This window comes from Herpailurus yagouaroundi, unplaced genomic scaffold (genome assembly GCF_014898765.1).
Source record: "Herpailurus yagouaroundi ecotype Mexico unplaced genomic scaffold, PumYag 490, whole genome shotgun sequence".
NCBI lineage: Eukaryota > Metazoa > Chordata > Mammalia > Carnivora > Felidae > Herpailurus > Herpailurus yagouaroundi.
In genome coordinates, this window is record NW_024412707.1 from 298055 (window position 1) to 325122 (window position 27068).

General features: G+C 52.7%; 2 protein-coding genes across 3 annotated transcripts in view; one reads left to right on the forward strand and one right to left on the reverse strand.

Annotated features, from left to right (window-relative positions):
• Nucleotides 1-5772: 5772 nt before the first annotated feature.
• LOC121023024 (RIMS-binding protein 3A-like) lies at nt 5773-11231 on the reverse strand. The gene has a single exon (XM_040464647.1). The coding sequence runs from the start codon at nt 11220-11222 to the stop codon at nt 6204-6206; it is 5019 nt and encodes a 1672-aa protein (XP_040320581.1). The 5' UTR covers nt 11223-11231; the 3' UTR covers nt 5773-6203.
• An 8933-nt stretch (nt 11232-20164) lies between these two features.
• UBE2L3 (ubiquitin conjugating enzyme E2 L3) overlaps nt 20165-27068 on the forward strand; it is a 55945-nt gene continuing 49041 nt past the window's right edge. The window contains exon 1 of one of the 2 annotated variants that reach the window (XM_040464656.1): nt 20165-20290. In XM_040464656.1, coding sequence (XP_040320590.1) covers nt 20264-20290 — 27 coding nt within the window. In that variant the 5' untranslated portion in view covers nt 20165-20263. The remainder of the gene's footprint in view (nt 20291-27068) is intronic. The other variant, XM_040464657.1, reaches the window with a different exon arrangement.

Here is a 27068-nt window from a genome sequence, read left to right on the forward strand (position 1 = left end):
TGGATGGATGAAGGAGGAGGCCCAGTCCTGGCTCCGTGAAGAGCAAGGTAGAGACAAAGGTTGGTGGGTCTGTGCTTCTGGGGTAAGTTCAAGGAGAGGAGGTTGGACCTGGATCCAAATCCTGGCTGTAACGGTGACCAGCCAGCTGCCCTAGTACTGACCTCTATTGGCCTTAGTTTACCCACCTGTAAATGGGGCTGATAGCTGTATCTGCCTCATTGGCTTGTATGGGACAGGCAGAAGCCCACCAGAGCCTTAGCAGATGGGGAGAGGGGAGTAAAGTGGGCAAAGTACCTTAGGGCAAAAGGTGAGGCCAAGGTGAGGCAATGCTCATTTCCCTTGTGAGGTTCCTCTCCAGAAGCTGAATGGGGCAGGAGTTAAGAGGGCAGTCTCCTCTGGAATCTTAGCAGGGAACAGAGTTGTGGAGCACTGAGAAGTACCCCGGGGGCCTCTGCACATGTAGCCATAGAGGTAGGAGTGGACCAAGGCTGCATAGTGGGGAGGGCTTGGAATTTCCAAATTCCAACTTTGCAGTTTTCTTTAAAACTTTTTTGAATGTTTATTTATTTTTGAGAGAGGGAGACAGAGTTTGAATGGGGGAGAGGCAGAAAGTAAGGGAGACACAGAACTTGAAGTGGACTCCAGACTCTGAGCTGTCAGCACAGAGCCCCACTTGGGGCTCGAACTGACAAACCGTGAGATCATGACCTGGGCTGAAGTTGGATGCTTAACTAACTGAGCCACTCAGGTGTCCCCCAACTTTGCAGTTTTCTTTCGGGAAGGCTTCCCTCATCACCAGGGTTCATGTGGTAGTGGGGGAGGGGGCCAACTCCACCATGGCCAGTACACGGAAGCCCCTGGGCTGAGACAGTAGCCTCTGGTCACAGTCACGAGGGAGGCTGGGCCCAGTGACTCTTATCTTGCCTGACCTTGTGCAGGCTGACCACTCCCTCCTTCTAGAAAATGTGGCCTCCTGCCCTTTCCGAGGCCTCTTTCTCCTTAAATCCCCATGGTTCTGGGGTGGGGCCTCAGTGCCCAATTCTACTTGGCCTGCCCCCCTGGGTTGCTTTGCTGGCCCCAGCTCACAGCCACCTTCCCGATGCCTTCCCCTGGAGACCCTTGGGCATTTCTGGCCCAGCAGGTTTGTGCCTGCCCCACTGTCCCCTCCCTCCCTGAAGCGAAGCTCTGCAGAGCACCCTGTTGCCCAAGCCTTAACTACTGGCCACTCCCCAGCACCTCCTGCCCTCCCCCCAACCAACTCTACCAATTTGAATTCCTGGCTATCCCTCCCTCTGCTCTCCTCCCTAGACCCAGGGCCTGCCCCCAGGCTGGGGGAGGAATCCTCCAGATAAGGGCAAGGGGCAAAGGGACACACCTGGGTTCAGACCCTGACTCTCCTACCAACTGAATGACCTTGATGAATGACCTCCCCTCTCTGAGCCTGAGTTTCTCCATCTGTAAAAGGGAGAAATAATTACACCATCTGGATAGGGTTGCTTGTGAGCAGGACGTGAGCTAAGGCACATGGTGAGGGCTCATAAAGGTCAGTTCTCATTTGGAAGCACCCAACGATAGCTCCAGGCCAATACTTTCTTGGGACTGTCTCAGTTACAGCCAGTTGGTGCCCCTGTCCTAAATTAGGAACGTGCCAGCCCACAAACCCCAATGCCAGGTATTGAGGGTGAAAGGTGGAGTTAGACCCAGTATGATGGGAGAGGTAATTGGAATGAATGAGTAATTTACTTATTTACAGGGATTATGCCTGGGGGCTGTTCATGCTCAAGGGAGGGGCAGCTAAACCCTGTGAGGGTGGGTCCAGATGGAGAAGCTGCCCAGAGACTAGATGGAGGGCACTTTTGAAGGACATCTTGGAGTAAGCTGGCTGAAGAGGCAGAGCAGCCCAGCTGGAAGGCCAGTTTTAGAAAAGAGGAAAGTGAAGTTGAGAATCACAAAAACTGCCTGAGGTTGCCCTACCTGAAGTAGGTGATTCAGAATTCGACTCGGATTCAGCCCCCTCCTCACTCTCAGGATGAGCAAAAGGGGCCAAGCCCCCAAGAGGGCACCCTCTAGCCAAAACACTCTGCTCAAGGGGTGTGGCCAGTGGGGTCTCCCAGGCTGAGGTCAATGTCCTAGAGTTTCAGGCAGGCAAGTACTAGCCTGCCAGGTGGTCAGTTACCAGAAGATTTGAAGAGAGTTCACCTGGAGGTTCAGGTACACAGGCCTATAGCCAGGTACCAGATGCCAGGGCTTTTGAGACAGGGGGAACCTGCAAATACTGGATATTGCAGCCCAGAGTAGATCCATTGCAGGCCACCCACCTCCTGGGACAGGGACAGCTGGGGTTGAGCTCAGGAGGCTGACTGCACCTGTGGGGCCAGATGAGGTGTCAATAGTGCCACCATGGCCCCAGGAGCCCTTCATGCCCTGCTTCCTGGAGGCAGCTCCACCTGGTTTCACAAGACCTTAGGTGGAACCTCTGATCTCCCACATACCCCCACCCATCGGACTTCCACTGGGGTGAGATAGGCAGAAGGGGGTGTGACCAAAAGGTGGAATGAGCTTAAAATGGGCCTCAGAAGTATCTTTGAGTTTTTTTTTTTTTTAATTGAGTCCTGATACTTTGAAAATTCAGTGACAAAGGGCTAGAGGGAGCCGGTCACCAATAGGTAAAGGGGCAGGGACGGACTAGTTCCAGGGGGCTCAGGCAGGACAGGGGTCCCTATGGCAGATGGGCCTTGGGAAAGGCTAAAAGGAGTCCTTTGGGCGTCCTCATGCTGTTTCTGTGGCAGTTGCTATTCTCTTGCCACTGGGTCTCTCTTTTCACATGTGAAATGGGATAACCCACAACCATGTTGTGGGGAGTGGGAGCAAGAAACAAGGTCCCTGATGAGAAATAACTGAAAGCCTTTCCTCCATGGGGGGAGGGCTGGTGAGGTGCTGAGACTTGCCCTGACCAAAGGCCCCTGGGCAGAAGTGGACAGCACCAGGACAGGCTTGGTGACCCTTGCTCCAGAACTTTCCAGGCTCCCTGGATGCTGCCCCTTTGCCCACTCCTTAGGCTCCTCTGCCCTCTGGCCAGCTGGGCTTTCCATCCTCCATCCCCTCCTGAGCAGGCCTGGGCAGGCTTTGGGCCTCCAGGTGGTCTGGTCAGTTGGGGAGGGGCCCCAGGGCAGGCCACAACCAGGCACCTGCTCCTTCCTAGCCTACCCACCTCGTTAGACCCGCGTGGCTTTCCTGTGCCTCTGTTCCAAGTCTTCAGGTTCTCAGGGCCCTTGCAGGAAGCAAGCTGGACCCAGCCCCATCTGCCCCTGCGACCTGTGTCCTTACCAGCTTTCTTGGTCTTTCTTTGGGTCCTGACCCTGGGCTGAGAGCTCTGTACACATGATCTGCTCAAGACAACCACTTGCCCTCACTCCCAGCCCTGCCAAAGATGAAGAAACTGGGGCACCTGGGTGGCTCAGTCGGTCAAGCGTCTGACTCTTGATTTCGGCTCAGGTCGTGATCTTGAGGTTTGTGAGTTGAGCCCTGCATCGGGCTCTGTGCTGACAGTGAGGAGTCTGCTTAGGATTCTCTCTCTCCCTCTCTCTCTGCCTCTCCCCTGCTGTACTCTTTCTCAAAATAAACAAACATTAAAAATATATATATTTAATTTAAAAAATAGCCTTCAAAAAAAGATGAAGAAACTGAGGCTCAGACAAGCCTTCCAGCTGTCTGCTGGCAGGCCAGGGTTTGGACCTAGCTGGCTGGGTTTCTGAGCCCAGCTGTTCCACCACTCCCTGGCCCTGCCCCCTCCAGGCCACCAGGGCTTGAACTTCTTTATTCACTCACTAAAACTTCCTGTGGCTTCAAGGGAACTAGGATTTGTAGGAACAGGACTGTGAAAAGAGTTCTGAAGAGTAAGGCTTTCCTATGGCCAGGTGTCAGACCTGCCAAGCCTGACACTGGGGTGCCCAGAAGGACAACCGTTGGCGGTAGGGAGGAGGGGCTCCTCTGGGTGTATTGGGGAGAGGGGAGGGAGAGAACAGGGATAGGTGGGGCCTGAATCCCAGGCCTTCCGGTTCAAAGAGACATTTCTGCTTACCCTGACACCAGGGCACAGGGCCTGAGAAGGCAGGTGTGGGCCCAGGCAGGTCTGCCCAGGTGTACAGTCCCTGGGGAACAACCCTTGGTTCACCCAGGCTGCCCCCTGGTGGTGGAATCAGGAAGTTCCCAGAGACTTTGAAGCCCTTCCAGGAGAGGGGGCCTTCACCAGAGGATAGGTACCTGTCCCAGTCTCCTGCTCCCTGAGTTTCCCCCAAATATTCAATCACTCATTATTCTCATGCCTCCGGGCCTTTGCTTCTGCTGTTCCTGCTGACCGTTCGAGCTGGGGAGGGGCAGAGAGAGGGGGGGAGAGAATCCTAAGCAGGTTCCACACTGCCAGTGCAGAGCTGGATGTGGGGCTCCATCTCACGAACCATGAGATCATGACCTGAGTGGAAATCTAGAATTGGAAGTCTAACCAACTGAGCTACCCAGGTGCCTCCAAATAAAGAAACTTTTAAAAAATTTATTAAAAACTTTTAAAAATTTTATTATGTATATTTTATCACAATTAAAAACAAATTGTGAATCGGTCTGGGTTGCCTCCACAGGCTAGCTGCAGGGCGTTCTGAGCATGCCTTCTCACTGTAAAATGGGTGGATATAAACATGAGAAGGGATGATTTACCTCCCCTGTGGATGGGGAACAAGGAACAGTTTCCTTCCCAGCCTGAGACCTGGAGCGGAGCCTTCCACTCATGAGTGGTGTGTGTGCACACCACAGCTGCCACATTCCTGTGTTTTCTGAGGATAAGGCAGCTGTGTGTCAGGTTGAGACAACCCCTGGGCCCGCTCTTTCCTAATTCCTGCCTTCAGCCCCTGGGACAGATGGTGGAACCCTCCGGACCTAATTTGCCAACTCCCCAAGGAAACTGCTAGTGGCTCCAATCCTTCGCATGCCCAGGAATGCTTCTGGTCATTTCCTCCTGCACCCAGTGCCCTTCCTTTGAGATCATTGATGTACTCAGGGAAACAAAAGAGTATCAAACAGAAGCAGAGAAGGATGGGGGCATCTGGCTGGCTCAGTAGGAAGAACATGCAACTCTTGATCTCGGGGTTGTGAGTTCCAGCCCAATATTGGGTATAGAGATTACTTAAATAAAACTTTATAAAAAAGGCAGAGAAGGATGAAGACCACCCTTCATTCTCGCTCTCCTAGAGGGAGAGCCAGGAAGACTGTGGGAGGAAACAGCTTTTCAGCTGTGTCACCTGACAAGAGGGGGCCCCCTGAGCCTCAGAGTCTCTTCTACAAGATGGGGTAAATATAGAAACACCCTCCCAGAGAGAAGCCCTGGGGAAAGGGGGCAATTACTAACACCATGCAGAGTGGGATTCCCAGTCGGGAGACACTGATCCCACTCTCCACAAAGGCTGGCACCCAGGGACACAGGCCACATGCAGGGAAGCCTGTGGGAAATGTCAACCTCGTTGAGCCATTGGGGCCCTGCTTCTCAGCCCTGGCTCTTGGCTTGACCCCTGTATAGTCCTGCCAGAAGACCATAAGCTAAGCCCCCTCCAAAGAATAAGGAGGTGCCCTCCCCAGCTGGGAACACATGTCTGCAGCCATTGCAGGACCCCTGGACAGAAGAGAGAGGGGAAGAGAGGTATATTTGTGTTTCCCTTGGTTGTGCTTTTACTTCTGAAGTATTATTTTTCTTTTTTCTATGAACATTTTAATGAGGGGTTGAACATAAGATAGAAAAATAACATTCTGGTCACTTTTTTTTTTTTTTAAGAGGCAGGCTTTTCTTGAGACTTTCATACAACGCAATGGATGAGGACACTTCTAAAGAAACTCCTAGAGAAAATGCATACTGAGCACAGAAAAAGGCCCTTCTCCAAATACCTGTCATAGTCACTGACAACTCCAAAACAGTCTGTCAGACTCTCGTGGGCTGCTTGTTCTGTTTTCTTTTGGGAACAGCTCAGTTCAGACTGAAGCCCTGCTCCTCTCAGAGGCCAGGGGACTCCTGGGGACTGGTGTCAATTTCTCACAGTGACATTCTGAGCAAGTGCTGCTCACAGAGTCGAGGAGGGATGCTGGAGTTAGGGTCCCAGTTCTTGCTTCTCCTCTGGCGGGGTGTGGGTGGCCAGAGGCCACTACCCCGGCAGGAGCCTTGCTCACTTTCCATGGAGGGGAAGGTGATCCAGCAGGTGGGCTGGGACCAGGCCCCTGTGACCACCTGACTCCCCATAATAGAATCCCTTGTCATCCACAGGCCCATAGACCATGACCATATCCCCTGCCCTCAGTGACAGCTTGTCCTTCACCTGGCCCCCTGCTCGCCCATCCTTGGGGTCATAGTCCAAAGCTGTCATCATGGTTGTTGGAGTCCACAGTGGTGACCTCCGGGGGTTCCCTTGGGGCATAGGAAAGGAGCCTTGGGGGCTGGTGAGCCCCCCAAAGTCATCGAGGTGGGCCACAGAGGACAGGTGCCCTTGTGCTGGCAAATGCCACATCCCATCAGTCTGCTCTGTGCCTACCTTTACCTCGGCCACCAGATGCCCAGGTATGTTGCCCACTTGCCCATTGCATTCACCATGGTAGAAGCCACAAGGGTCCTGAGAGCCCCACACTCTTAGCAGCTGCCCTTTCTGGAAGGCTAGCTCCTCCTCTGCAACCTCGGGGTTGGCAGACATCACCAGGGGGTCATAATCAAAGAGGGCCACAAAGACCCTGGCCAAAGTGTCCACCTCTGTCCCCAGTGGTGAGGGGCCACCGCTGAACATCTTAATGACTTTGCTGGATGGAGCTGGACAATGTGCTGGGCTGGGCTCCAGGAGCTGGCACTCTCTCTTGCTCCCCAGAGCCTGACAGCTCCCGTTCTGGGTCCTAAACTCCTTTCTCTGCTCTCGCCTCTCTGGGCCCCACAGATTGACGTGCACTGCCTCCTCCTCCTGCAAAATGTTGTGGAAGTCAGACACATATGGTTGGCTGGTGTCCAGCTGGGGAGGGGCAAACACATCGGTATCTTGCTTTTGCCTAAGGACCTTTTCAAAAGCAGCCTTTTCCTGATATGGTTGCTTCTCAAGCCCAAACTCTGGAAACAGATGGACGACTCCCGAAGCATGGCTTTTTCTGGCGCCCATGTGCCAGTAGCAGTTTTCTTCTCCCCTAGACTGTCCACTGAGCAGAGGTGGTCGGTGGTTTGGGGAACACTTCTGAAAGAGCAAGTCCTTTCTGCAGACCTCCTGGGCCCCTATAGGCCCCTGGGGTTGGCTGCCAGACCCCACAGTTGCACATTCTCCCTCTGAACTCAGGTTGCACATTGGGGACTGCCTCCTTGAGGGTTCTTCAGGGAATGCTTCTAGAAACTCAACCTGGGGCCCCCTGCAGCTTCCAGGAGTGTGGGGGCTGGCTTTAGCACTCAGGAGAGCCAGTGCCAGACTCTGAGGATGGACAGGGACTGTGACTCTGCAGGTAGACAGGTCACCACAGGTGTAGCTAAAGGAAGAAGTCTCTGGCAATTGGTGACAGGTGAAACAGTCATGAGGGATCTGGGCTGGCACTGAATCCAGGGACTCACCACAAAGCGACATGGTTCTCACAGAGACATTCTGGCACATCAGGGGCAGGTGGAGCTGGGAAAATTCCAACAGGGTGCTCCCAGCAGTGGCATCAGCAACCTCTGCAACTTTGAACCCATCAGCATACACAGCGTAGCCAGTGACCTGGACTCCGTTGGATGACCCAGCAGAGTGGATGGTTACAGGGAGCCAGCTGACCACTAGGCTGCCTGGTGAAGCATGGCGCTCCACCAGCACATCCAGAGGAGGGTGAGGAGGTCCTGCCAGTGGTGTGTCAAAGGTGATGGTGGAGGACGTTGTTTCCCAGTGCACCTGCAGCAAGTCCCATGGCAGCTGCACCTCCACTCGTGCCCGGTACCGTGTGCTAGGATGCAGGCTGTGGAAGGTGTAGCAGCACACACCTGCTGGGGTCAGGGCATGCTCCTGGTCATTGAGGTATACCATGTGGGGCTGGTTGCTGCTGCTGTAGACCCAAGTAATCTTGGCTGATGTGGCTGCAACACTCTGCAGGTGTAGTTGCATGGGAGCCACGCAAAAAGCCCCTGTGGCCCCCAGAAGGGGTCTAGAGAAGCCCTTCTCCTCCCCATACTGCAGCGAGCCCAGCCAGCTGTCTTCTTCTCTCTTAGCATCTGAGATCTCTATTGCCACTTCTGTTTTGGAGCCTGCCCTCACCATCTGGCATGTCCCCTTGTCCATAGCTCCCTGGGCTTTCCCAGGCAACAAGCTGTGACCAGTGTCTTCCTTCAAAAACTTGCTGTGTCTACCTAGGAGTCGAGTAGGGCTGAAGTCAGGGGACTTGGGGGACCGGCAGCCCAGGATGTCACTGTCTGGAATCTGCTCCACCAGGTTGGAGGGCACCAGCCCCCGCCGGCCATCCTCAAGCTCCCCTTCATAAAATCCATCTTCATCCATGTCCCCCAAAACATACACATAATCTCCAGCTGTGAGGGGCAGTTCACTCTCAGGATGTTCATTAGGCCCCTTAAAAGGATTGTCGCTATACCGAGCCAGGAAGATCTTGAACTTAGGAGTCAGGGGGGCCTCTGAGCTCCTCGCTTCCAAGGTAGAGGACACACTGTCAGGCTCCAGATCCTCCACCTCGCTGGCTGTGTCCATATCCAGAGGAGGACAAGATGGCACCGTGGTCCATATGGACTCCAACTCAGAGGGAGAATTCGACTGGGAGCTAGTTTTCTTGGCTAGGGACCCGGAGTCCAGAGGTCCACTGGCTGGGACTCTGTCTGGCACTTGAGGGTCACTGGCTGGCTCCCTGATAGCAATTGGACTTTCCAGCTGAGAAGCTTCCTGATTTCCCTGTTTGTCTGCACTGGGCTGTGAAGCTGCTTGCTCTTCAGGCTCCAGCTGGAACTTGGTCCTTCCACTATCTCTGACTTGAGCCTCCGGGACTTGGGGGGCCTCCCGGGATTCCTGGGGAAGGTAACCAGTCTGACACTGCAGCGCCAGCATCTCCTCCCTAGCAGCCTGGAGATCTCGCAGGGCCTTCTGCAGGTCGTGCTGCAGCTGTTGCTGCCTGTCCTGCCCGCGCGCAGCCTGCTGTAGCAGCTGCTCCGCCAGCATGCCAGCGGCGTCGCGCTCCTGGCACGCGCAGCCCAGCTGCCTGCGCACATCGCTGTTTTCCGCCGCCACCTTCCGCGTCCAGTCGGCCTGAGCCTGCAACAGCGCGTTCTCCTGCGCCAGCCAGGCTTCCTCGCGTAGCGCCGCCCGCAGCTGCGCTTCACCCTCCTCGCCGCGGCGCCGTGCGGCGGCCGCCTGGTCGCCCAGCTCCAGCTCCAGTGCCTGCACCTGGCGCCGCGCCTCCTCGAAGGGTGCGCTCTCGCCGTCCGCCTCAGCTCGGGCGCAGCCGGTGGACTGCTGCATCGTCAACTGTCTCTGCAGGCGGAGCACCTCCCGCTGGGACTCGCGCTGCAGCCGGTCCAACTCACTGATGTTGAGCCACTGGGCTTGGGCAGCACCCCCGCCAGGGTGCGGGACACTATTCATGCCTGAGGCGACGCGAGCTTGCAGCAAGTGGTACTCCAGCCGCAGCTCTTCGATCTGCTTGTCCTTGGCCAGCAGCTCGCTTGCCTGCTCCGACAAGTCCCGCGCGCGCTGGCGGGCAAAGGCCTGGCACAGTTCCAGGCCAGCGCGGCTCTCGCCTGGCACAGGCGCGCTCACAGCCCGCAGGTTGGTTTCTTGCAGCTTTCGGGCCCGGTCCTCTAGGCGCCTCGCGAGGCCTGCAAGCTCCGCGTGCTTCACGTTGAGCAGCTTCACCTCCTCGTCGGACTTGTCCTGGAAACCTGCGCGCCACAGCTGCACGTTCTCCTCCCACAGTCCCGAGCAGCGGCGTGCCAGCACCTGCAACGCCTCTGACAGTTCCGAGTTCTGCTTCACCAGCTCCTGGTAGACCAGATCCGGCGGCGAGGGAGTCAGGGCCTCGCAGGGCTGGCTCCCGGAGTCCTCTCCTAGAGAGTCACTAGGTCTCCTGTCCTTCGATTTCGGTGGCGGTGGTGGGGGTAGCGGGGGCGGAGGACTCGAGGAGCCTAAGATGGGGGTGTCTGGCCAGGAGGCCGGCTTCTTGGATTCGGGGGCTTTGGGGCAACTGAGGGTGCTGTCGAGATAGCGGGAACGCGCTGGTGCCAAAGAATCGAGAGAGCAGGAGCGCGGCGTGTGGAGCAGGCTGTCTGGGGAGCTGGAGCACCTGGCTGGCACCACGTCTAGGGAGCGGGAGCGCAGGCGGATGCCAGCGCTCAGGCTGTCAGTATTCAAGGATTCGAGTTTACAGACGGACTTTGGGGGCCCGGGGGAGTTGCCGGCGGTATGGAGGGGCGGCTCTTCCGAAGAATGCACGGCTTGGGGGTCGGGGGAGACGGGCAAAGCGGGATGCCAGCGGAAGTGCTGTAGGATGTACTTGAGGAAGAGCCGGCGCTCCACGTCAAGCGCCGCCTGCAGGTGTCGGATGCGCGAGGCCTGCTCGCCGTCGGTGTCCCAGCGAAGCTGTGCCAGCACTTCCTGCAGGCGACAGCGGCACTGAGCAGCAGCGACGTCGGGCGCCCCCGCGCGGCCACAGTAGCCACGGTTCACTAACTCCTCTGCCAGCTGGCGCTGCAGCTCCCGGGCCTGGCGCATGACGCCGTCGCGCTCGCGGTGCAGCAGCTGCCGCAGCTGCCGCATCTCGGCCTCCTTCCAGCGCAGCAGCTGCCGAATCTCGGCCTCACGCTCCCGCAGCATGTCCTCCTGCAGCTGCCGCAGCTCCCGGTCGTGCTGAGCCTCCCACTTGGAGCGCAGGTGGTCAACCAGCTGCTGCCTCTCCCGCTCGGCCGCCTCCCGCAGCTGGCGCGCCTGGGACGCGAAGCGCTGCGTCGCTGCGCGTCCGCGCGCCCGCTCCGCCTCCAGCTCCGCCCGCAGCTTCTCCAGCTCCCGCCTTTGCTCCTCCAGCAGCGCCGCCGATGGACCCGGACTACCCGGCTTCTTGGGTGTCGCGCGGCCGCAGCCCAAAGGGCTGGGCGAGTCCTTGGTCATGGTAGCCCCGGGCCTGGCCAGACGCCAGACCTCGCCTGGCCCAGGCCGCTGCTCTCCAACGGCCGCCGCCCCCGCTGCGGCCAATCGCCCCATGTGCCCCTTCCGGCTTCCCATGGGGGTTTCCGCGCGCCCCTTCCGCCTCTGAGCGTGTTCCCCCATCCTCTGGCGCGGATGCACTAGCCTGATCTCCTTTCTGGGCTGCCTGTGAGGCGGCTGGCCTCCAGACACCCCTGCTCAACGCAGCCCATGACCTTTCTGGGATGCCCAGGGGTCTCTGTGATCCCAGGCCTTTCCCTGTTCCTGGTGCCAGGTCCTTTGTGACCCTCTCCCCCCACCCACCCCACCCCCCGCCCGGGGGGATACTCTCCCAGACACCGTACAATCTCTTTCAGGCCAACTGGCACTGTGGGAAGCCTGGGCTACTGCTCTGGGCTCCATGTATGGGTCAAAATCAGGATGGGGTGTGGGTAGATGGCGCCTGGCTCTGTCATGGGTTCAGCTGACCTGTTTGGGCTAAATGGCTGGGAAACACAAAAGAATGCCCCCAAACTTGGGGGTGAGCCCTGAACCCCTACTGGGGGATGCATCCGGTGTCTGCACCCTGAAGGCACCTACCCTTCCAAGGACCCCTGGAAGTGTTGGACATTTGCATGCATTATCTATTTAAACTTCCTATGCCTATTTTACAGATGAGAAGTCTTGAGCCCATAGTCTGGGCATGGTGCCAGCTGAGACAGGGGAGAAGGCCTCCTTGGAGATCCAAAGCCCTGGCCTATGTTTTCTTGGTTTATTTTTACGATCATCTTGCAAGGACACTCTGAGCGATAAGGACCTCTCCATGGTCACGCTGCCCAGAAGTAGCTAAGTAGGGAGTGAAACCTAGAAAATTCTGCCTCCAGAGTCCGTGGGTACTCTTACTCCATCTGCCCAACCTCAGGGTTATGGCTATGAAGACCACTCCCCACTCTTTCTCCCAGGGCAGGGTCTCACACTTTGCATATGCAAAAGGAGAGAGGGTCATTTAGAACCCAGAGTTGGGGGCCAGCCAGGGAGGAAGGTGAGAAAATGGGGATGCCATGGGGGCCCAGCCTACCTTTTATCTGGTCCAGGAGTGTCCAGGGCTTCCTACTTCTCCAAAAGGTAAAGTCACAGATCCTTATGGGCCCAGCTGGCTCTCTATCCCCCCTCCCTGGATGCAGCAAGGCCAGAGAATTTTTCATGGCTCTCCAAGGGGCAAAGTGGTCAGATGGTTAGGACTGGCACGCCTTTGGAGTCAAACAGTCCTGCAGCTTCTTGTGCCACTTTCATGTCCTCATCTGTAAAATGGGCTAATAAATGCAGCCCTTTTCTGTGTTGTGTGACCTCCCAGAGTTCCCTGACCTCCCTGAGTACCCATTTCTACTGTTTGCGAGGATTCAATGAGGCAAGAGCACTCAGTGCCTAGAACAGAGCAAGGTTCTGTTTGGCAGCTCACTGATTCTAATCCCAGTCCCTTTTTTGCATCTACAGAAACAGGTCTGCAAGCAAAGATTTGGCTGAAGCCAGTCAGGGCTGCCATGGTAAAGGCAGCACAGGTACTCTTTGTGGTCCCTAGGACTCACTCCAGATGACTCATGGCAGATGGGAAACCTCAGAGACCTGGGTATCCATCCAGGCTCTGCCACTTTTTGCCTGAGTGACTATGACTGGTTACTTCACCTCTCCTGGCCTCTACATAATGGATGTATTGATAACACCAGTCTTCCATGGTTAGAGAGACACCAGGACTCTGTCAGGTGATGGCCAGGTGTGCAATAGGAGCTGCATCGAGGTCTGTGTAAGTTCCCATTGTCCCATCTATGGGTTGGCCTAGACCCTCACAAGCTTCTTCCAGGACCTAAAGAATCCCCCTGCCTCAAAGGCCTCTGGGCCTTTGCATGTGTTGTTCCCCCCTGCCTTGGATGCCTGTATTGCCCAACACAAAAATAACGGCAATGACCATTGCAGACCAAGAACCTACTGTGTGCCATGCTCAGTGCTAAATGCATGCCATTCATTATTTAAACTACCCATTTTACAGATGGGAAGCCTCAAGCTCCAGTGGATCAAGAGTTTTTGTCCACTTACCTGCTGCTAACCTTGTCTTGTCCTGTAGCTTCAGCTTAGCAGTTCCTCCTCCAGGAAGGCTTACCTGACTCTTAGGGCTGAGTCTGGACTCCCTAAAACTCTACAGCCCTGATCATCCTACCTGGTATCTTTCCATTTGGAGCAGGGATGTATCTTATATACATTAGTGTCCTTGCCCAGAGTGGTTTCAGAGAAGGAATAAGTGAAAAGTCCCTCTCCAGAAAGGAGGGATAGGGACCCAGGGACAGGCAGGCAGGAAGGGCAGAAAGGGTACTGCCCAACCTGGCCACCCAACCTGACTACCTCTCACATGTAGGTACCACCTGGCATCAAGGGCTGAAGCCCCAGGCTCTGGGATGCCTATCAGGGCTTTGGGCAGATGCTTTAGGCTGGAATGAGGATCAGGCCTCATTAGAGATGTCGATGGGGTCCAAAGCTGCGGGACACACATGCATACATGCGTTCATAGCCTCTCTAGGCCGGACCATCTGTGTGGCTTGGGAACTCAGGAGCCCTTCTTAAATCTGGCTCCTCCCTCCTTGCTATTCCTGCTCCAGCACCAAGTGGCTCTGTCTATGGTATCTATGGCTTCTCTGTGTTTCAGGCCCTTTCACTCACACAGTTATGTCTCCAGGTAGGTGGGCAGGTGATCTTAGCCCCATCTCACTGGTGGGAAGACAGAGGCTCAAAGAAGCACATGTTGTGTTCATTCAGCATGTGGTTCTGTGGGCTCCACACTTTTTCCTATACTTATGTTTTTCTTTTTCTTTTTTAAATGTTTATTTATTTTGAGAGAGAGAATGAGCAGGGGAGTGGCAGAAAGAGAGGGAGAGAGAATCCCAAGTAGGCTCCATGCTCAACGAGAAGCCTAACACGTGCACTCAATCTCACAACCGTGAGATCATGACCTGAGCCGAACTCAAGGGTTGGTTGCTTAACCGACTGAGCCACCCAAGTGCCTCTGTACTCATGTTTTTCAAACATGGGTCCTCTGAACCACTGGTGTGCCACGGGAGATAGATGCCTTTGGGCAACGATACGTAGCAAGAAAACAGAGAATGGCGGTTCCTAATGTTCTTTTTGAGAAACAAGGTGGATATGGGGGTCAAGTGTGTAGGCAAGATGGAGAGACAGCTCTACCCTTCAACTGGTGCTGGGCCACTGGATGTGGTAGCCACAGGTAGAGATTCTTCATGCAATCCCCACTACAGTTCTGTTTGACAGAGGAGAACCTGGGGCTTGGTGGGAGAAGGTGGCTTGCCAGGGCATATAGGCAGCTGCGGCAGAACTGGATTGTCACTTCAGGGCAATGGGTGGGGCTCCACAGCCTGGATGTTTGATGCAGCCTTGAGTGGTACCATCAGGTCAGGAAGGTAGGCTGCTGCCAAGGAGGAGGACCCTTGGATGAGTCTCTGGGAACTCTATAGTCACCATCCAACTGCTGCCTGGGCTGGCACCACCTGTGGCATGTCAGAGGCATTCTGGAATGTGGTTGAGCAAACCAGGGCTTCCCCAGTGCCAGGCTTCTGCCATCCCCACACTCATCACATTGTTCAGTGATTGTCCAGTGACCTGCCTGTCAGCCCCATCAACTCTGAGCTCAGGGAGAGCATGGACCATATAGCTGCATTCTCTGGGTCTCAGCTTTCTTTCTTGTCTATAATATAAAAGAGATTGATTACATGGGTGGTTTTCAAACTGGGTTCCTTAGGGCCCCAAGGTTCCTGAGAAATACTGTAGGATTGTTGGGGGTGGGGGAATGTGCCCAGAGCTAAATGGGAAACACTGTCCCTAATTGCTTCAACAGAGCACATCCAACTGTTAGTATCATTATTTAGGTTCTAAGGAAGATTTTAGCTTAATAAAGAGGCATATTGCTAGAAGCAAGTTTGAAAACTTCTGGGTTAGAGCCCCTCCTGTCTATTAACTGCACACACATTGCCCTGACACCCAGTGATTTCACTGACCCTGAGAGAAGGCACCTGTTCCCCTCACCTTGGTTTGCCCCACATCACTAGCCTTGTACTCCATGCTGCCTCTCCTCCCAGCACCAGTCTGTGACCTTTGGGCCATGAGGTCATGGTGTATGGGATCCCGGGCAATCTCTTCACATCCCTCCTCTGCCAGCCTGGCCTGGCCCTGTTTCAGCTCTGCCACCCATTCCCAGAGCTTTACAGAGCTTGCCTGGCCCTTGTGAGTGGTGACAGCTCCATCCAGAGAGACCACTGGAGGGTTTTAAGCTTCGAGACCCCTGTAGCCCCAGCTTCCCCTCCACATCCCTTGTTTTTGGGTCAGTGCGTTTTCTTTTTTTCCCTTCCTTTTATTTTTCATTATGTTTTTATTGTATTTATTTTGAGAGAGAGAGAGAGAGAGAGAGAGAGAGAGAGAGAGAGAGAAATAGGGGGTGCAGAGAGAGAGGGAGAGAGAGAGAATCTCAAGCAGGCTCCATGCTGAGCTCAGTGCTCGACATGGGGCTTGATCCCACAACCCTGAGATCATGACCTGAGCCAAAATCAGGAGTCGGATGCTTAACCAATAAAGCCACCCAAAAATTTTTTTTTAAGTTTAAACTTAAGTTTAAGTTTAAACCTTTTTTTAAAAGTTTATTTATTTAAATAATCCCTACACCCAACATGGGGTTTTAACTCATGATCCCAAGATCAAGAGTCACATACTCTTTCGATTGAGCCAGCCAGGCTCCCCTGGGTGAATGTGTTTTCTATCTGTTCTCTGATGTCTCCTCTGTGTCTAGAACAATGCCTAGTACATAGTATGTACTCAACAAATACATGACTGAAGAAGACAGAGGCATACAGGCCAGGTGTGCTTTCTGTCCTCATGGAACTTATAATCTAAGGGATAAAGCCTGAGGTTAAACATAGATATGGCAAAGGAGTGTAGTGAGCTCAAATTGTGGGCAGAGACTGTGAGTGAGGGCTATGGTGCCAATGGGGTGAAGACCTCTGCCAGAGCAGGCTTCCCTAAGAGCCCAGGTGGGCTGCCTAGGGATCAGATTGCAGGCAGCAGGGCCTTGCAAAGCCCCCAGCCCTCTATGGTCTGGCTGCCTACACCTGCTCTCTCCCATGCCCACCCTGCTCAAGGCATGCCCATACTCTTCTGGCATTGATTCTTGGCAATCGTGTCCCAGTCCTCAGTTGCCTAGAGAGAAACTGGAGCTCAGAGAGGAAGGGTCACTCAGCAGAGGCCCAGCCAGGTCTTCTTACTCTGAGTTGTAGGAAGGCCTGGAACCCCCAGGACTGCCCCTTCCTGGATGGGGCTGTGTACCTGGAGAGGGCCCGTGCTATTGTCTGCCCCCACTTCCCAGGCCCTAAAGCCATCTCTGGCCTGCTCCATGCCCTCCTGGGCACACAAGCATGTGCCACCTTTTAGCTCTCTGGCTAGGGCTCCCAGGAATGCTGGGCTGGCCTTGGCCCTGAGTCCTCACTAGCCATGGAGGCTGGCCCTGTCCTCTCCAGAGGAGGAAACTGCTCAGGGTCACATAAAGACTTGGGCCTAGGCCTGTGTGACCCAAGTCTGGGCTCTGAACTCGTGCCAGTATAGCCTGGCCCATGAGCTCTGGCAGTCTGAGGGTAATTGTAATCCCTGAGCCTTCAGACAAATGTCTGCTGCTTCCTGAGGACCCTATTACTGTTGACAGCATCACTGTTCCAGCCCTCCACTGTTTCCAGGACAGACCTATCTTCTGTTTTCTGCCGTCTCCACTTCTCTCCCCTCTGAACCTCTTCCAGCTGCCCTCCTTCCTATGCAGCCTGAAGCACAAGTCCTGATCTACTTCTTACTGACACCAGTAGCAAGACCCTTTGTCCAGTCATTTGGCCATTGCTCTAGGTCAGGGACAGTCCTTCAAATGTTTGTTGAGCACCCAATCTGGTCAAGGCAGGGCCGGACACCATGTGAATTTCCTCACTCATTAAGCACAGAGTACCCCCAATGGGATTTACTGAAGGAAGGATGGAAGGAAAGAGGGAGGTTGAGAGGGAGAATAGAAGGGAAAGAAGGAGACTTTTAGGTCAGCTGAGTCTCCCAAACAGACCTTGGTTTCCCCTTCACAGTCCAAGAGCAGACTCAGGCTTGACCCTCTGACCAGCCAGGGGGCTGAAAAGCTGACTGACCCCTTGAGCCTCAGTTTCTTCTTTTGTAAATGGGGCTGATAACAGCTCTGACCTCAGAGGGCCATTGGGGGAGTCAATAGAACACTTGTGGGGCGCCTAGGTGGCTCAGTCGGTTGGGTGTCCAGCTTCAGCTCAGGTCATGATCCCACAGTTTGTGAGTTCGAGCCCGGTGTTGGGCTCTGTGTTGACAGTTCTGAGCCTGGAGACTGCTTCAGATTCCGTGTCTCCCTCTATCTCTGCCCTTCCCTTGCTCATGCTCTGTTTCTCTCTGTCTCTGTGTCTGTCTCTCTCTCTCAAAAATAAACATTAAAAAAAAAAAAAGAACACTTGTGCATTTGCACTCTTGGGAGCCCAGCACACAGCAGGCTGACAGGTCACCCAAGTGAGCCACCATGGTAAGCTGAGTCCTTAAGAATGATCAGCACTTGCCAGATGGACAAGGTAGTATGGGGGGAGGGAATGACAAAGGCATTACAGGCAAAGGAAGTAGCAAGGGCAGAGGCAGGGGGTATAGTGTGGCAGAAACACTGGTCTTAGGAAGGGAGAAATGTAGGACATGAGGCTTTGGGCCAACAGAGGGAGGTCAAGGCAAAGCCTCACCAGCATGAACCAGATCAGAATCTAACTTCTGGAGCCCCTCTTCCTATGGGTGATGAAGGGTGAGCTACTATTCTCAGGGCCTCAGTTTCCTTACCTTGAGAAACAGAACATTTTAGCGCTGCTCTGTGGTGCCAATGAACTTGGTGGTGGGTATAAATGTGCAGGGCCCAGTGCTGGGCATACAGTCAGCCTGTCCCGGAGCTCCTTCCATCCCTGGCCCCTCCCTTGGCCACTGTCAGCCCTCTCCTCTGGGCTCCCACACTTCACCAAACCATTGCCACATTCTGTTGTTTTCCTTGGTGCCTCCCCAGGGTGCTGCAAGCTGCTTGAGGGCAGGTGCCACCTTGTTATCTACCTCTCTGAACCCAGCAGGTGAGCATCCAGGACCCTGTGATGATTGGGAGAAGAAGCAGCATGTGGTAAGTTGTATCCAGAATGGCCTGGAGTCTGGGAGGAGGAGGAAGAGGAGGAGTGGAAGAGGAGGAAGAGGCCACTTTTAATGGAAGGCTCAGGGAAGTGACACTAAGGCCAGGTCCGAATGAACATGAATTAGCTGAGTGGAAAGGAGCTGGCATGATCAGAAGCCAGGCTTGCCATGGGCAGAAATAAAGGTTTTAGAGTAGGAGAGGGGCCCCGAAGACCAGGTACCTTTTCCACTGGGACTGGGTACATTTCTCTGTATGCTTGTTTAACAGTGGCACTCTGCTGCTTAGAGCCTTCACTCCTCACCTGCAAGGGAGCCGTCTTGCAAGGTGATGGTGAGGGAATAGGAAGATGCCACAGCAAAGGCTAGCTTTTCTCATTTGCCCTCACTGAACCTCGCCTTCTATTGCCAGCTTCACATGTCCAGGTTGAGGGAATCACTGTGCTTCTTCAACTGCCTTGGAATTCTTCAGGGCAGGCTCCCAATAAAGCTGTCTTTCTTTGACCTGGGCCAATGTAGCACCAGGTTCGGTGTACACAGTATGATCATGGAGTTAGTCTCCGGGCCAGACTTCCAGGTCCCCCATGCCTCTAGGGACCTGGCTAATGGAGTCCCTCACACATTTGCTGAATGTTTATTGAACACCCACTGTGTGCCAGCCCTGGGGAGAGATAAAAGGCAAACAGAATCTTGATGGCATGAGGCTTGTCATCTCGTCCCTCCCAACCCGTATCAAACCTGGGCTCCCAGGACACTGTGAGGAAGGCCGGCTCCATTCCAGGCTACAAAATCTCCAGTTCTTTCTTCTTCTCCCCTTTCATGGGAAACTCACTGCTCTTAGAATGAAGAAAAATGCCTTCACATGGCCTAAATGTGTACTGAAACGGTACCTTTTTCCTTGCCTACACTGACACCCTAGGTCCCAACCACTATCACTTTTGCCTGATTGGCTACAGCAGGCTTCCAAATGGCCCCTACTCCCCTGCTTATCCCCCTCCATTCCCCATTCTTCAATCATAGTACTTTCCTTAAACATTTTATCTGACTAGGTGGCTGCTACACACATCCATCAAAGGTCTCTCACAGAGCATAGAAGAAAAGCCAAATCCCTTCTGTTCCTGTAAGGCTGTCCCGGTCTGTCACCTGCCTCCCTTGTTCCTTCTAATACTTCTTACTCCATTCTGGCCATCTAGACAGCCACATGGCCTTTGCCAGCGCCTTTTCTCCTGCTTGAAACAATCTCCTCCCAGCCTCTCAGCTGCTCTATCCCATCCTTCAGTTTCCAGCGTTGGCCCTGGAGCCAGCAGCTCACCCTCTGCTCCTAGCTGGCTGCATGACCTTGGGCAAATCATTGGCCTTCTCTTTGCTTTTTCTGTGAGATGGGCTGCTAATGATAACCATATTACAGGGTGGTTTCAAAGACTAAGGAAAATGAAGCAATGGAGGGGGGAGCTGCGCTCTGTAGGTTCCAGTGTTATTAATACTATTTCCTCAGTGAGACTTTCATTGGAAAAGTAGGTCTCCAGAGTCACTTTCCCACCACCCAGTTTTCTTTTCTTCACAGCACTTATCAGTGTCCGAAATAATCTTGGTTATTCAATGATCTTATTTTATGCAGCCATTATTTATTGTGCGCCTACTGTGTGCCAAGCACGCTTTGTAATTTCCATCCGATTGTACGGCCCGTAAAGGCAAGGTTTCCGCCAGACCCGTTCACCTGTGTTCACCCAGCACCGTGGCCAGCACACAGTAGGCACTTCGCACGTCGGGGAGTGCCCGGCCCGCCCCTCCCCCGCTCCAGGAAGTGCGGGGGCTCCAGTCGCCCGGCCGGCCGCGATGCATTCTGGGGAAGTAGCAGCACCAGATCCAAGATGGCGGCCAGCAGGAGGCTGATGAAGGTAAAAGCCATTCTCCGGCGCCGGCCGGGCAGGGAGGTGCGGCGTCCCTGGCCCGGGGTCCCCGCGGCGGGCTGGGACTCTCGGGGCGCCGCCGCTCGGTCTCCCGCTTCTACGTGGTCCCACCGCCCCTCCGGACCGCACGCGGGCTGGGGGAGCTAACGGGGCCGCCTAGGCCGCAGCCTGGGCGGGAGCGTCAGGCCGCGCTGGGAGCTGCCGCTGGCCCCTCCGCCTGGCCCGGGGCGTCCACACCGTCCTCCGCCCGGAACCGGGCAGGGTCCTCCTAGTGGCGGCGGCCTCCCGGACCCAGAGCGGTGTTGATGTGGGGGCCCGGCCGGGAGGTCCCGAACCGGGCGCCCGCGGGGAAGGCCTGAGCGCCGGAGCTCCGGCCGGGAGCCCGCGCCGCGGAGCCGCCCCGCCCTGGGCCGCAGCGCACTGGGTTTGGTGCCCCTTTCGGCCGGGTCGCAGCTCCGGAGGCCGGGAGGCTCGGGCTGGGGAAGGAAGGAGGAGGTCGGGCGACAAAAGTTAGGTCAGTTTGTTGGTGGGTCGTTTGAAATTGTGCTGGGTCCTAGCAAACTGTCGCCTTGTGACTGCAGAGTCACACAGCGGGTAATTTCCAACTCCAGGAAGGCGTAGGGTCGGCCGCATTTGCAGCGCGGTTCTCCTTCCCCGTCTCCTTTTCAACCTACCACTTCTAGTCATCCGGATCTCCTTTCCTTGCTGAAGCAAAAGTGCCATTTTGGGGGGTGGGGGTTGGCTTCAATCGTTCGAACTCAAACCGGCCAAAGTTTATAAAAATAACTTGGTACTTTGTATCTTGAATGCAGCGGGTGCCTTCTTGTTAGGTGGCTCCTTTGGTGAGGATTACAGATGCTAAACTGGCTTAGTTCTTTCCCGAGTATGTTTGCCGGCGCCCTCCGGAGCCGACCTCGCCAAGATTTGTGAGCTGGCGCCCCGGTAGTGCTGCCGGGTTGCATCGAGCCGGAAATAAAAAAGAGCAGGAGCTGATTTCCTGAGAGGAGATAAAGAGCTAGGATTCCTCTTGGGCAGCGGTGCTTGTTGGAACTAGACGTTGAACTTGGAGTCACAGCTTCTGGGCCCTTCCTCCCTGGGAACATTTCTTTTGTTCAGTAAGGGCTGGAGACGACGTTTAACTTCATAAAACTGGGTTAGAAGTGGGCACAAAAGAACAGTCAGCAGATTCCAAACTTCTCATCTCTTTTCTGCGGTGACACCACCATTCACCCAGTCATCCAGATGAGAGGACTGTTATTCACTTATTTCTGTACTCTTCTCCCCAAATGCAGTCACCCATTAAGCCTTGTGGATTTTACTTGAGAGAGAGTTGAGTGTGTGCCTTCCTTCCTAATCTTACCGAAATTACCTGAATCCATACCCTCATCTCTCAGATGCTTTTCCAAGTACATACTGAGTTTTTCTGACTCCCCTTCTTGGACACCAAAGTTCTTTTTCTAAAGCAAGTTTTTAATCCTTTCATTCCTATTGAAAACCTCTCTGACCTTATAGTCCTCAGCAGTTAATCCTAACTTCTTATTTGGCCTGAAAGACCCTTCCTAGGCTGGCTGAAAGTAATCTGTTTAGCCTCACCTCCTGCCCCTTGTTTTCCCACCACCCTTGCAAATCATAATAGCTACCTTTTTTTTTTTTTTAAGCTTTTACTTTGTGCTGCCCTGTACTTCACATTCATGATCATGTTTAATCCTCCCTGAAAATAGACATTATTATTCCCATTTTGTAGGTGAAAAAAATGGAATGCTGAGGGATTCGTTGGGTTGCCCCAATTTTCCTAGCTAGGGAGGGTGAGCTGTGACCTCACTCAAGTTCTGACTCCAGAGCCCCCTGCTCTTCTTACTTACTTGCTATGTGGTGTCCTTTGCACATGCTGTTTGATCTACCTGAGAAAGGCTACCTTCCCCTTGCCTCTCCTCCCTTTCATGGAAGTCCTAGGTCCAATTCCAAGGCTAGTTACTCTGTGAGGCCTTCTCCCCCAAACCCCTTCAGAATAAGTTGTTTCCTCCTTTGTGTGACCACAGTGCTTTCTTTTTTTTTTTTTTTTTCCAACGTTTATTTATTTTTGGGACAGAGAGAGACAGAGCATGAACAGGGGAGGGGCAGAGAGAGAGGGAGACACAGAATCGGAAACAGGCTCCAGGCTCTGAGCCATCAGCCCAGAGCCTGACGCGGGGCTCGAACTCCCGGACCGCGAGATCGTGACCTGGCTGAAGTCAGACGCTTAACCGACTGCGCCACCCAGGCGCCCCAACACAGTGCTTTCTTTATGTTTCTCTTTGAGCACTTGTCCCAATCACATTTGTGTTAGACTTGCCTTTCCTACAGAGTTCTGAGTTCCTTAAGGACAGGAATCTTGACCCAATTCATCTTGGTATCCCCTAGTCTACCCAAGTTGACCTAATTTGGGGTTCCCAGGCTTCCAGAGCTCTGAGAGGGGAGTTCCTATGGTTTTTAAATTATTTTTATGTTTCCAAAAATTGGAGCTTAGAAAGAACATGTATGGAGCACCTGGGGTGGCTCAGTCAGTTAAGCATCCAACTTCAGCTCAGGTCATGATCTCACAGTTTGGGGATTCAAGCCCTGTATTGGGCTCTGTGCTGACAGCTCAGAGCCTGGAGCCTGCTTCAGATTCTGTGTCTCCCTCTCTCTCTGTCCCTCCCCAACTCGTGCTCTGTCTCTCGCTCTCAAAATATAAGCATTTAAAAAAAAAAAAAACACATGTAACATTAAGTACTTTATTTTATTTTATTTTTTATTTTTTTAGTGTTTATTTTTGAGAGGGAGAGTGAGAGAGAGAGAGGCAGAGAGAGGAGAGAGAATCCCAAGCAGGCTCTGCACCATCAGCACAGAGCTGGATGCTGGGCTTGAACTCACAAACTGCAAGATCATGACCTGAGCAGAAATCAGAGAGTCTGGAAGCTTAGCCCAGGCGCCCCTAAGTACTTTTAAGTGCTAGATCATTTACATAAATTATTTTCCGTTAACACTTTAAGTTAGCATATTATCATCTTTATTTTAAAAATGAGAGAATTATGAGGCTTAGATAAGTTGAGTGTTACCTGAGGTGGAGTAGCAAGCAGACCAGTGTGGGGAGAGAAGATGTTAAATCTCCCTAGTTTCAAATCCCAAAGTCCATGCCTCTTTTCTTACTCCAAGGACACATGGAGGACTGTGTAGTTTCTTGAGTTGTGGATGGAAACTCTTTCAATTCAGTAGAGGAATGCTGGTTAAATGACTTAGATCACTGGCTCTGGGAGTCAGTGTTTAAGCTGGTTAAAAACAACAACAAATTATTGGTGCATATTGATCAATACTTGGGGTGGAAATAAAGGGGTTTTTGATGATGAAAGAAACATGCTGAATAATCAAATGAATTACATCTTAAAGAACTTTAGATTTCCTCAAAAACTATTTTCCAGGACACTCAGAGTCTGATTTCTTTGTAACCATGGACTGTATAAGATACATTATTGAAAGTAGAGTATTTGCATATATTGGCTAAGAAGTTATTTTAGGCAAAGTGAGTATGAGAAAGTCTTTATTTTTATTTTTTTAAATATGAAATGTATTGTCAGATTGGTTTCCATACAACACCCAGTGATCATCCCAAAAGGTGCCCTCCTCAATACCCATCACCCACCCTCCCCTCCCTCCCACTCCCCATTAACCCTCAGTTTGTTCTTAGTTTTTAAGGGTCTCTTATGCTTTGGCTCTCTCCCTCTCCAACCTCTTTTTTTTTTTCTTCCCCTCCCCCATAGACTAAAGTCTTTAATTTAAAAAGCGTTTGCTAAAAGGATTAGCCTTTTTCAGAACCCTTTTTAGGAAAGAATGTTAATAAAACATTAAATACATTTTAATTTGCAAGCAGCAAATTCAGCATTGATGGTAACAACCAGATTGTAACCATTGCTTCTATCAGGAAGGGAAATAGCTACAAAAGTGAAACCTGTAGGTGTGGCTAAGGAAATTGATTGCAGTCTGATCATTTCTTTTCAGCCTCTCAATTGCACACATCTCCCCTAGGGGCCCTCCAGCTAAGTATCTTCTCAGAAGGGCTTTTCTCAGTGGGGGAAGTTGTGGATTTAAGAAGGGGGTATGTGACATTTTGCCAGTCATTATGCTGTAACTGTTGAGATGAGGAATTGAGATTGTAGCAACCTTTTAATACTACTTAAATGATGTTCAGTTAGAACTCTGTAATGGTGTACTTTCAGTCCATAACTACACGTGAATAAGTAAGAGTCACTAATAATAGTTCTTTCCTTGGAATTCAAAAGCAATAAACCGGTTTGCTTTTGAATACAAGTTTATGTTCTCTGAAGTTGGGTAATTAACACGATAGAGCTGTGAACGTGTGTCTGGTAGGTGTGTGTCAGAGGGTGAGGGGAGTTTTTCGGATGATGTTATGCCGGTATAAATGTCCTGAATCCACTTGGTTTTAGGGAATTGAGAAAAACATTGTATTTTTGTTGTTGTTGTTGTTCTAAGTGTAAAATCCCAGTAAGTTCGGACTATTTCAGCTTCCCTTATTGATGCTCATTGTAAATGTTTCCCTATTCAAAGAAAATTAGGACAGGCCCTGCGAAAGAGAATGGACTTGTTTGTTGCAACATTTGGGACCTTTTCTTAGGGTATATACTAGAGCAAAAACATTTGTCTCAGGGTACTTGGTGGACCTATTCTGGCCTTTTTATAATTCTATAAAGAGTTTGTTAAATTAGCAGTATATTGTACCAAATCACTTGGAAAATTCTCATTCCATTGAAAAGTATCACTAAATGTTCAAGAGAGATTTCTATTTTCTTTACTGCAACAGGAAGTTAGGGATTAACGTTTAGAGGACTCCAAGATATCTCTCCTGAGCCCAGACTTTGTATCTAACAGCCTGGAGAAGTTCCCTTTGAATGGCATATAGACCTGTGGTTGTCCAAACTTGTGTCCCCACAGCCCCCACGCTTCTCTTGTCTTGCCTTTCTCAGTTAATGATCCACTTGTCTACTCAGCCACTCAAGGAAGAACCTGGAGAAGCCCACCTTGCCTCTTCATTCCACATCTAGCCACTTGCCAGATTCTGCTGAACTAGGCCTTTATCCTCTCTGGCCTCTGCCTGTCTTTCTCCACCCTCTCTACCACTCCCTTAGTTCAAGCCATCCATTTGTGGTGGGCCAATTGCACTAGACTCCTTGGTAGTTTCCTTTTATTCCTCACCAGTCTATCCTCAATTCGGGAGGTCAGAGATCTGTATTTAAAACCCCACATTCCTTAGCATGTTCTTTCAAAGTCTGATCTCGCGAGTCTTTTCTCTCTGCACTTGCCCGTGGGATCCCCTACACATGCTCTGCACCCCGGGGTCTCTTGATGGGTATCCCTGCCCTGGTATCCCTGCCCTTTCTCTACATCAGGGTAATTTCTTGTCCTTTAGGACTCAACTCACAGGCACCTCCTCTTAGCCCTGCACTTGAGCTCAGTGAGGGAGAAAAATGGCGTACGCCTAGAACAAAGGAATTCTGGTCTGTCCACTGTATGCTGGATGTTTGCCAGCTGAATAATGGAGTATAAGGGGAAAGATCCTCTGACATTGAGAAGAAGGTGGAACTTGGTCTGGCCCTTGAAGCATAGGCAAGGGTTTGGGCTGTTGGAGAAGGGGGTGCCTGGCAGCCAGTAAGGTTTAGTAGCTCTCATCCCTCAAAATGGATGTGGGTGGTGGCTAGGAGAGATGCCCTGGGGAACCGCAGTGACAGTTCACTGCCCCCCCCCCCCCCCCAAACAGCTGCCTGCTTCTGACCTTGTGCAGTCCCTTCCTTTGGTTTCAGTTAGTCCAGCCCTGAGGCACTTTCCAGAAGCACTGGGTAAGTGGCCTGGTTTTACCCTAGGTTGGTATATCCAGTGCACCTGGCCCTCCTGAACTATGAGCTTTCCCTCTTTCCGTCTTCCCTGCAGGGCTACATTCTCTGGCCAGCCGCTGAAGACTTGTCTCTCCATGAAGGGGCATTGCAGAAGGAGATGCTGATGAGTTTAAGGACAGGTGGCATAGAGATGTCTGGGCCTTTCAGTTGAGGGGGTCAGATGTATCCTCAGCTGTAATATCCAGGAGAAGCAGCAGGCTGCTCACATGTGAGAGCCTTTGCCTCTGGGTTTCCTCTAGCCAGTCTCATTCTATCTGTTTGTTCTTTTTTTTTTTTTAATTTTTTTTTCAACATTTATTTATTTTTGCGACAGAGAGAGACAGAGCATGAACGGGGGAGGGGCAGAGAGAGAGGGAGACACAGAATCGGAAACAGGCTCCAGGCTCTGAGCCATCAGCCCAGAGCCTGACGCGGGGCTCGAACTCCCGGACCGCGAGATCGTGACCTGGCTGAAGTCGGACGCTTAACCGACTGCGCCACCCAGGCGCCCCATCTATCTGTTTGTTCTTGAGGGCATAGGTAAACCTAACCCTCACCCCAATAAAAAGTGGGGAGGAAAGGGTGTTTCATTCAAAGCTATTGGGAGAGAGAATATGGTATCCTGGTTAAGAGCTCAGGTTCTGGAGGTTGTGTACTGTGCCTGCCATATCTTAGTTGTGGGAACTTGGGCAAATTACTTAATCTCTGTGCTTTAGTTACTTCATCTGTGTGCGAAAGTGAAATGAGTTAGTATATGTCACATGCTCCAGAGAGTGCTTAGCATATCCTAAGTGTTAGATACACATAGATTGTTATTATCGGGAGTGAGCAAAACATATCCCAGGGCAATGACAGAGCAGCCT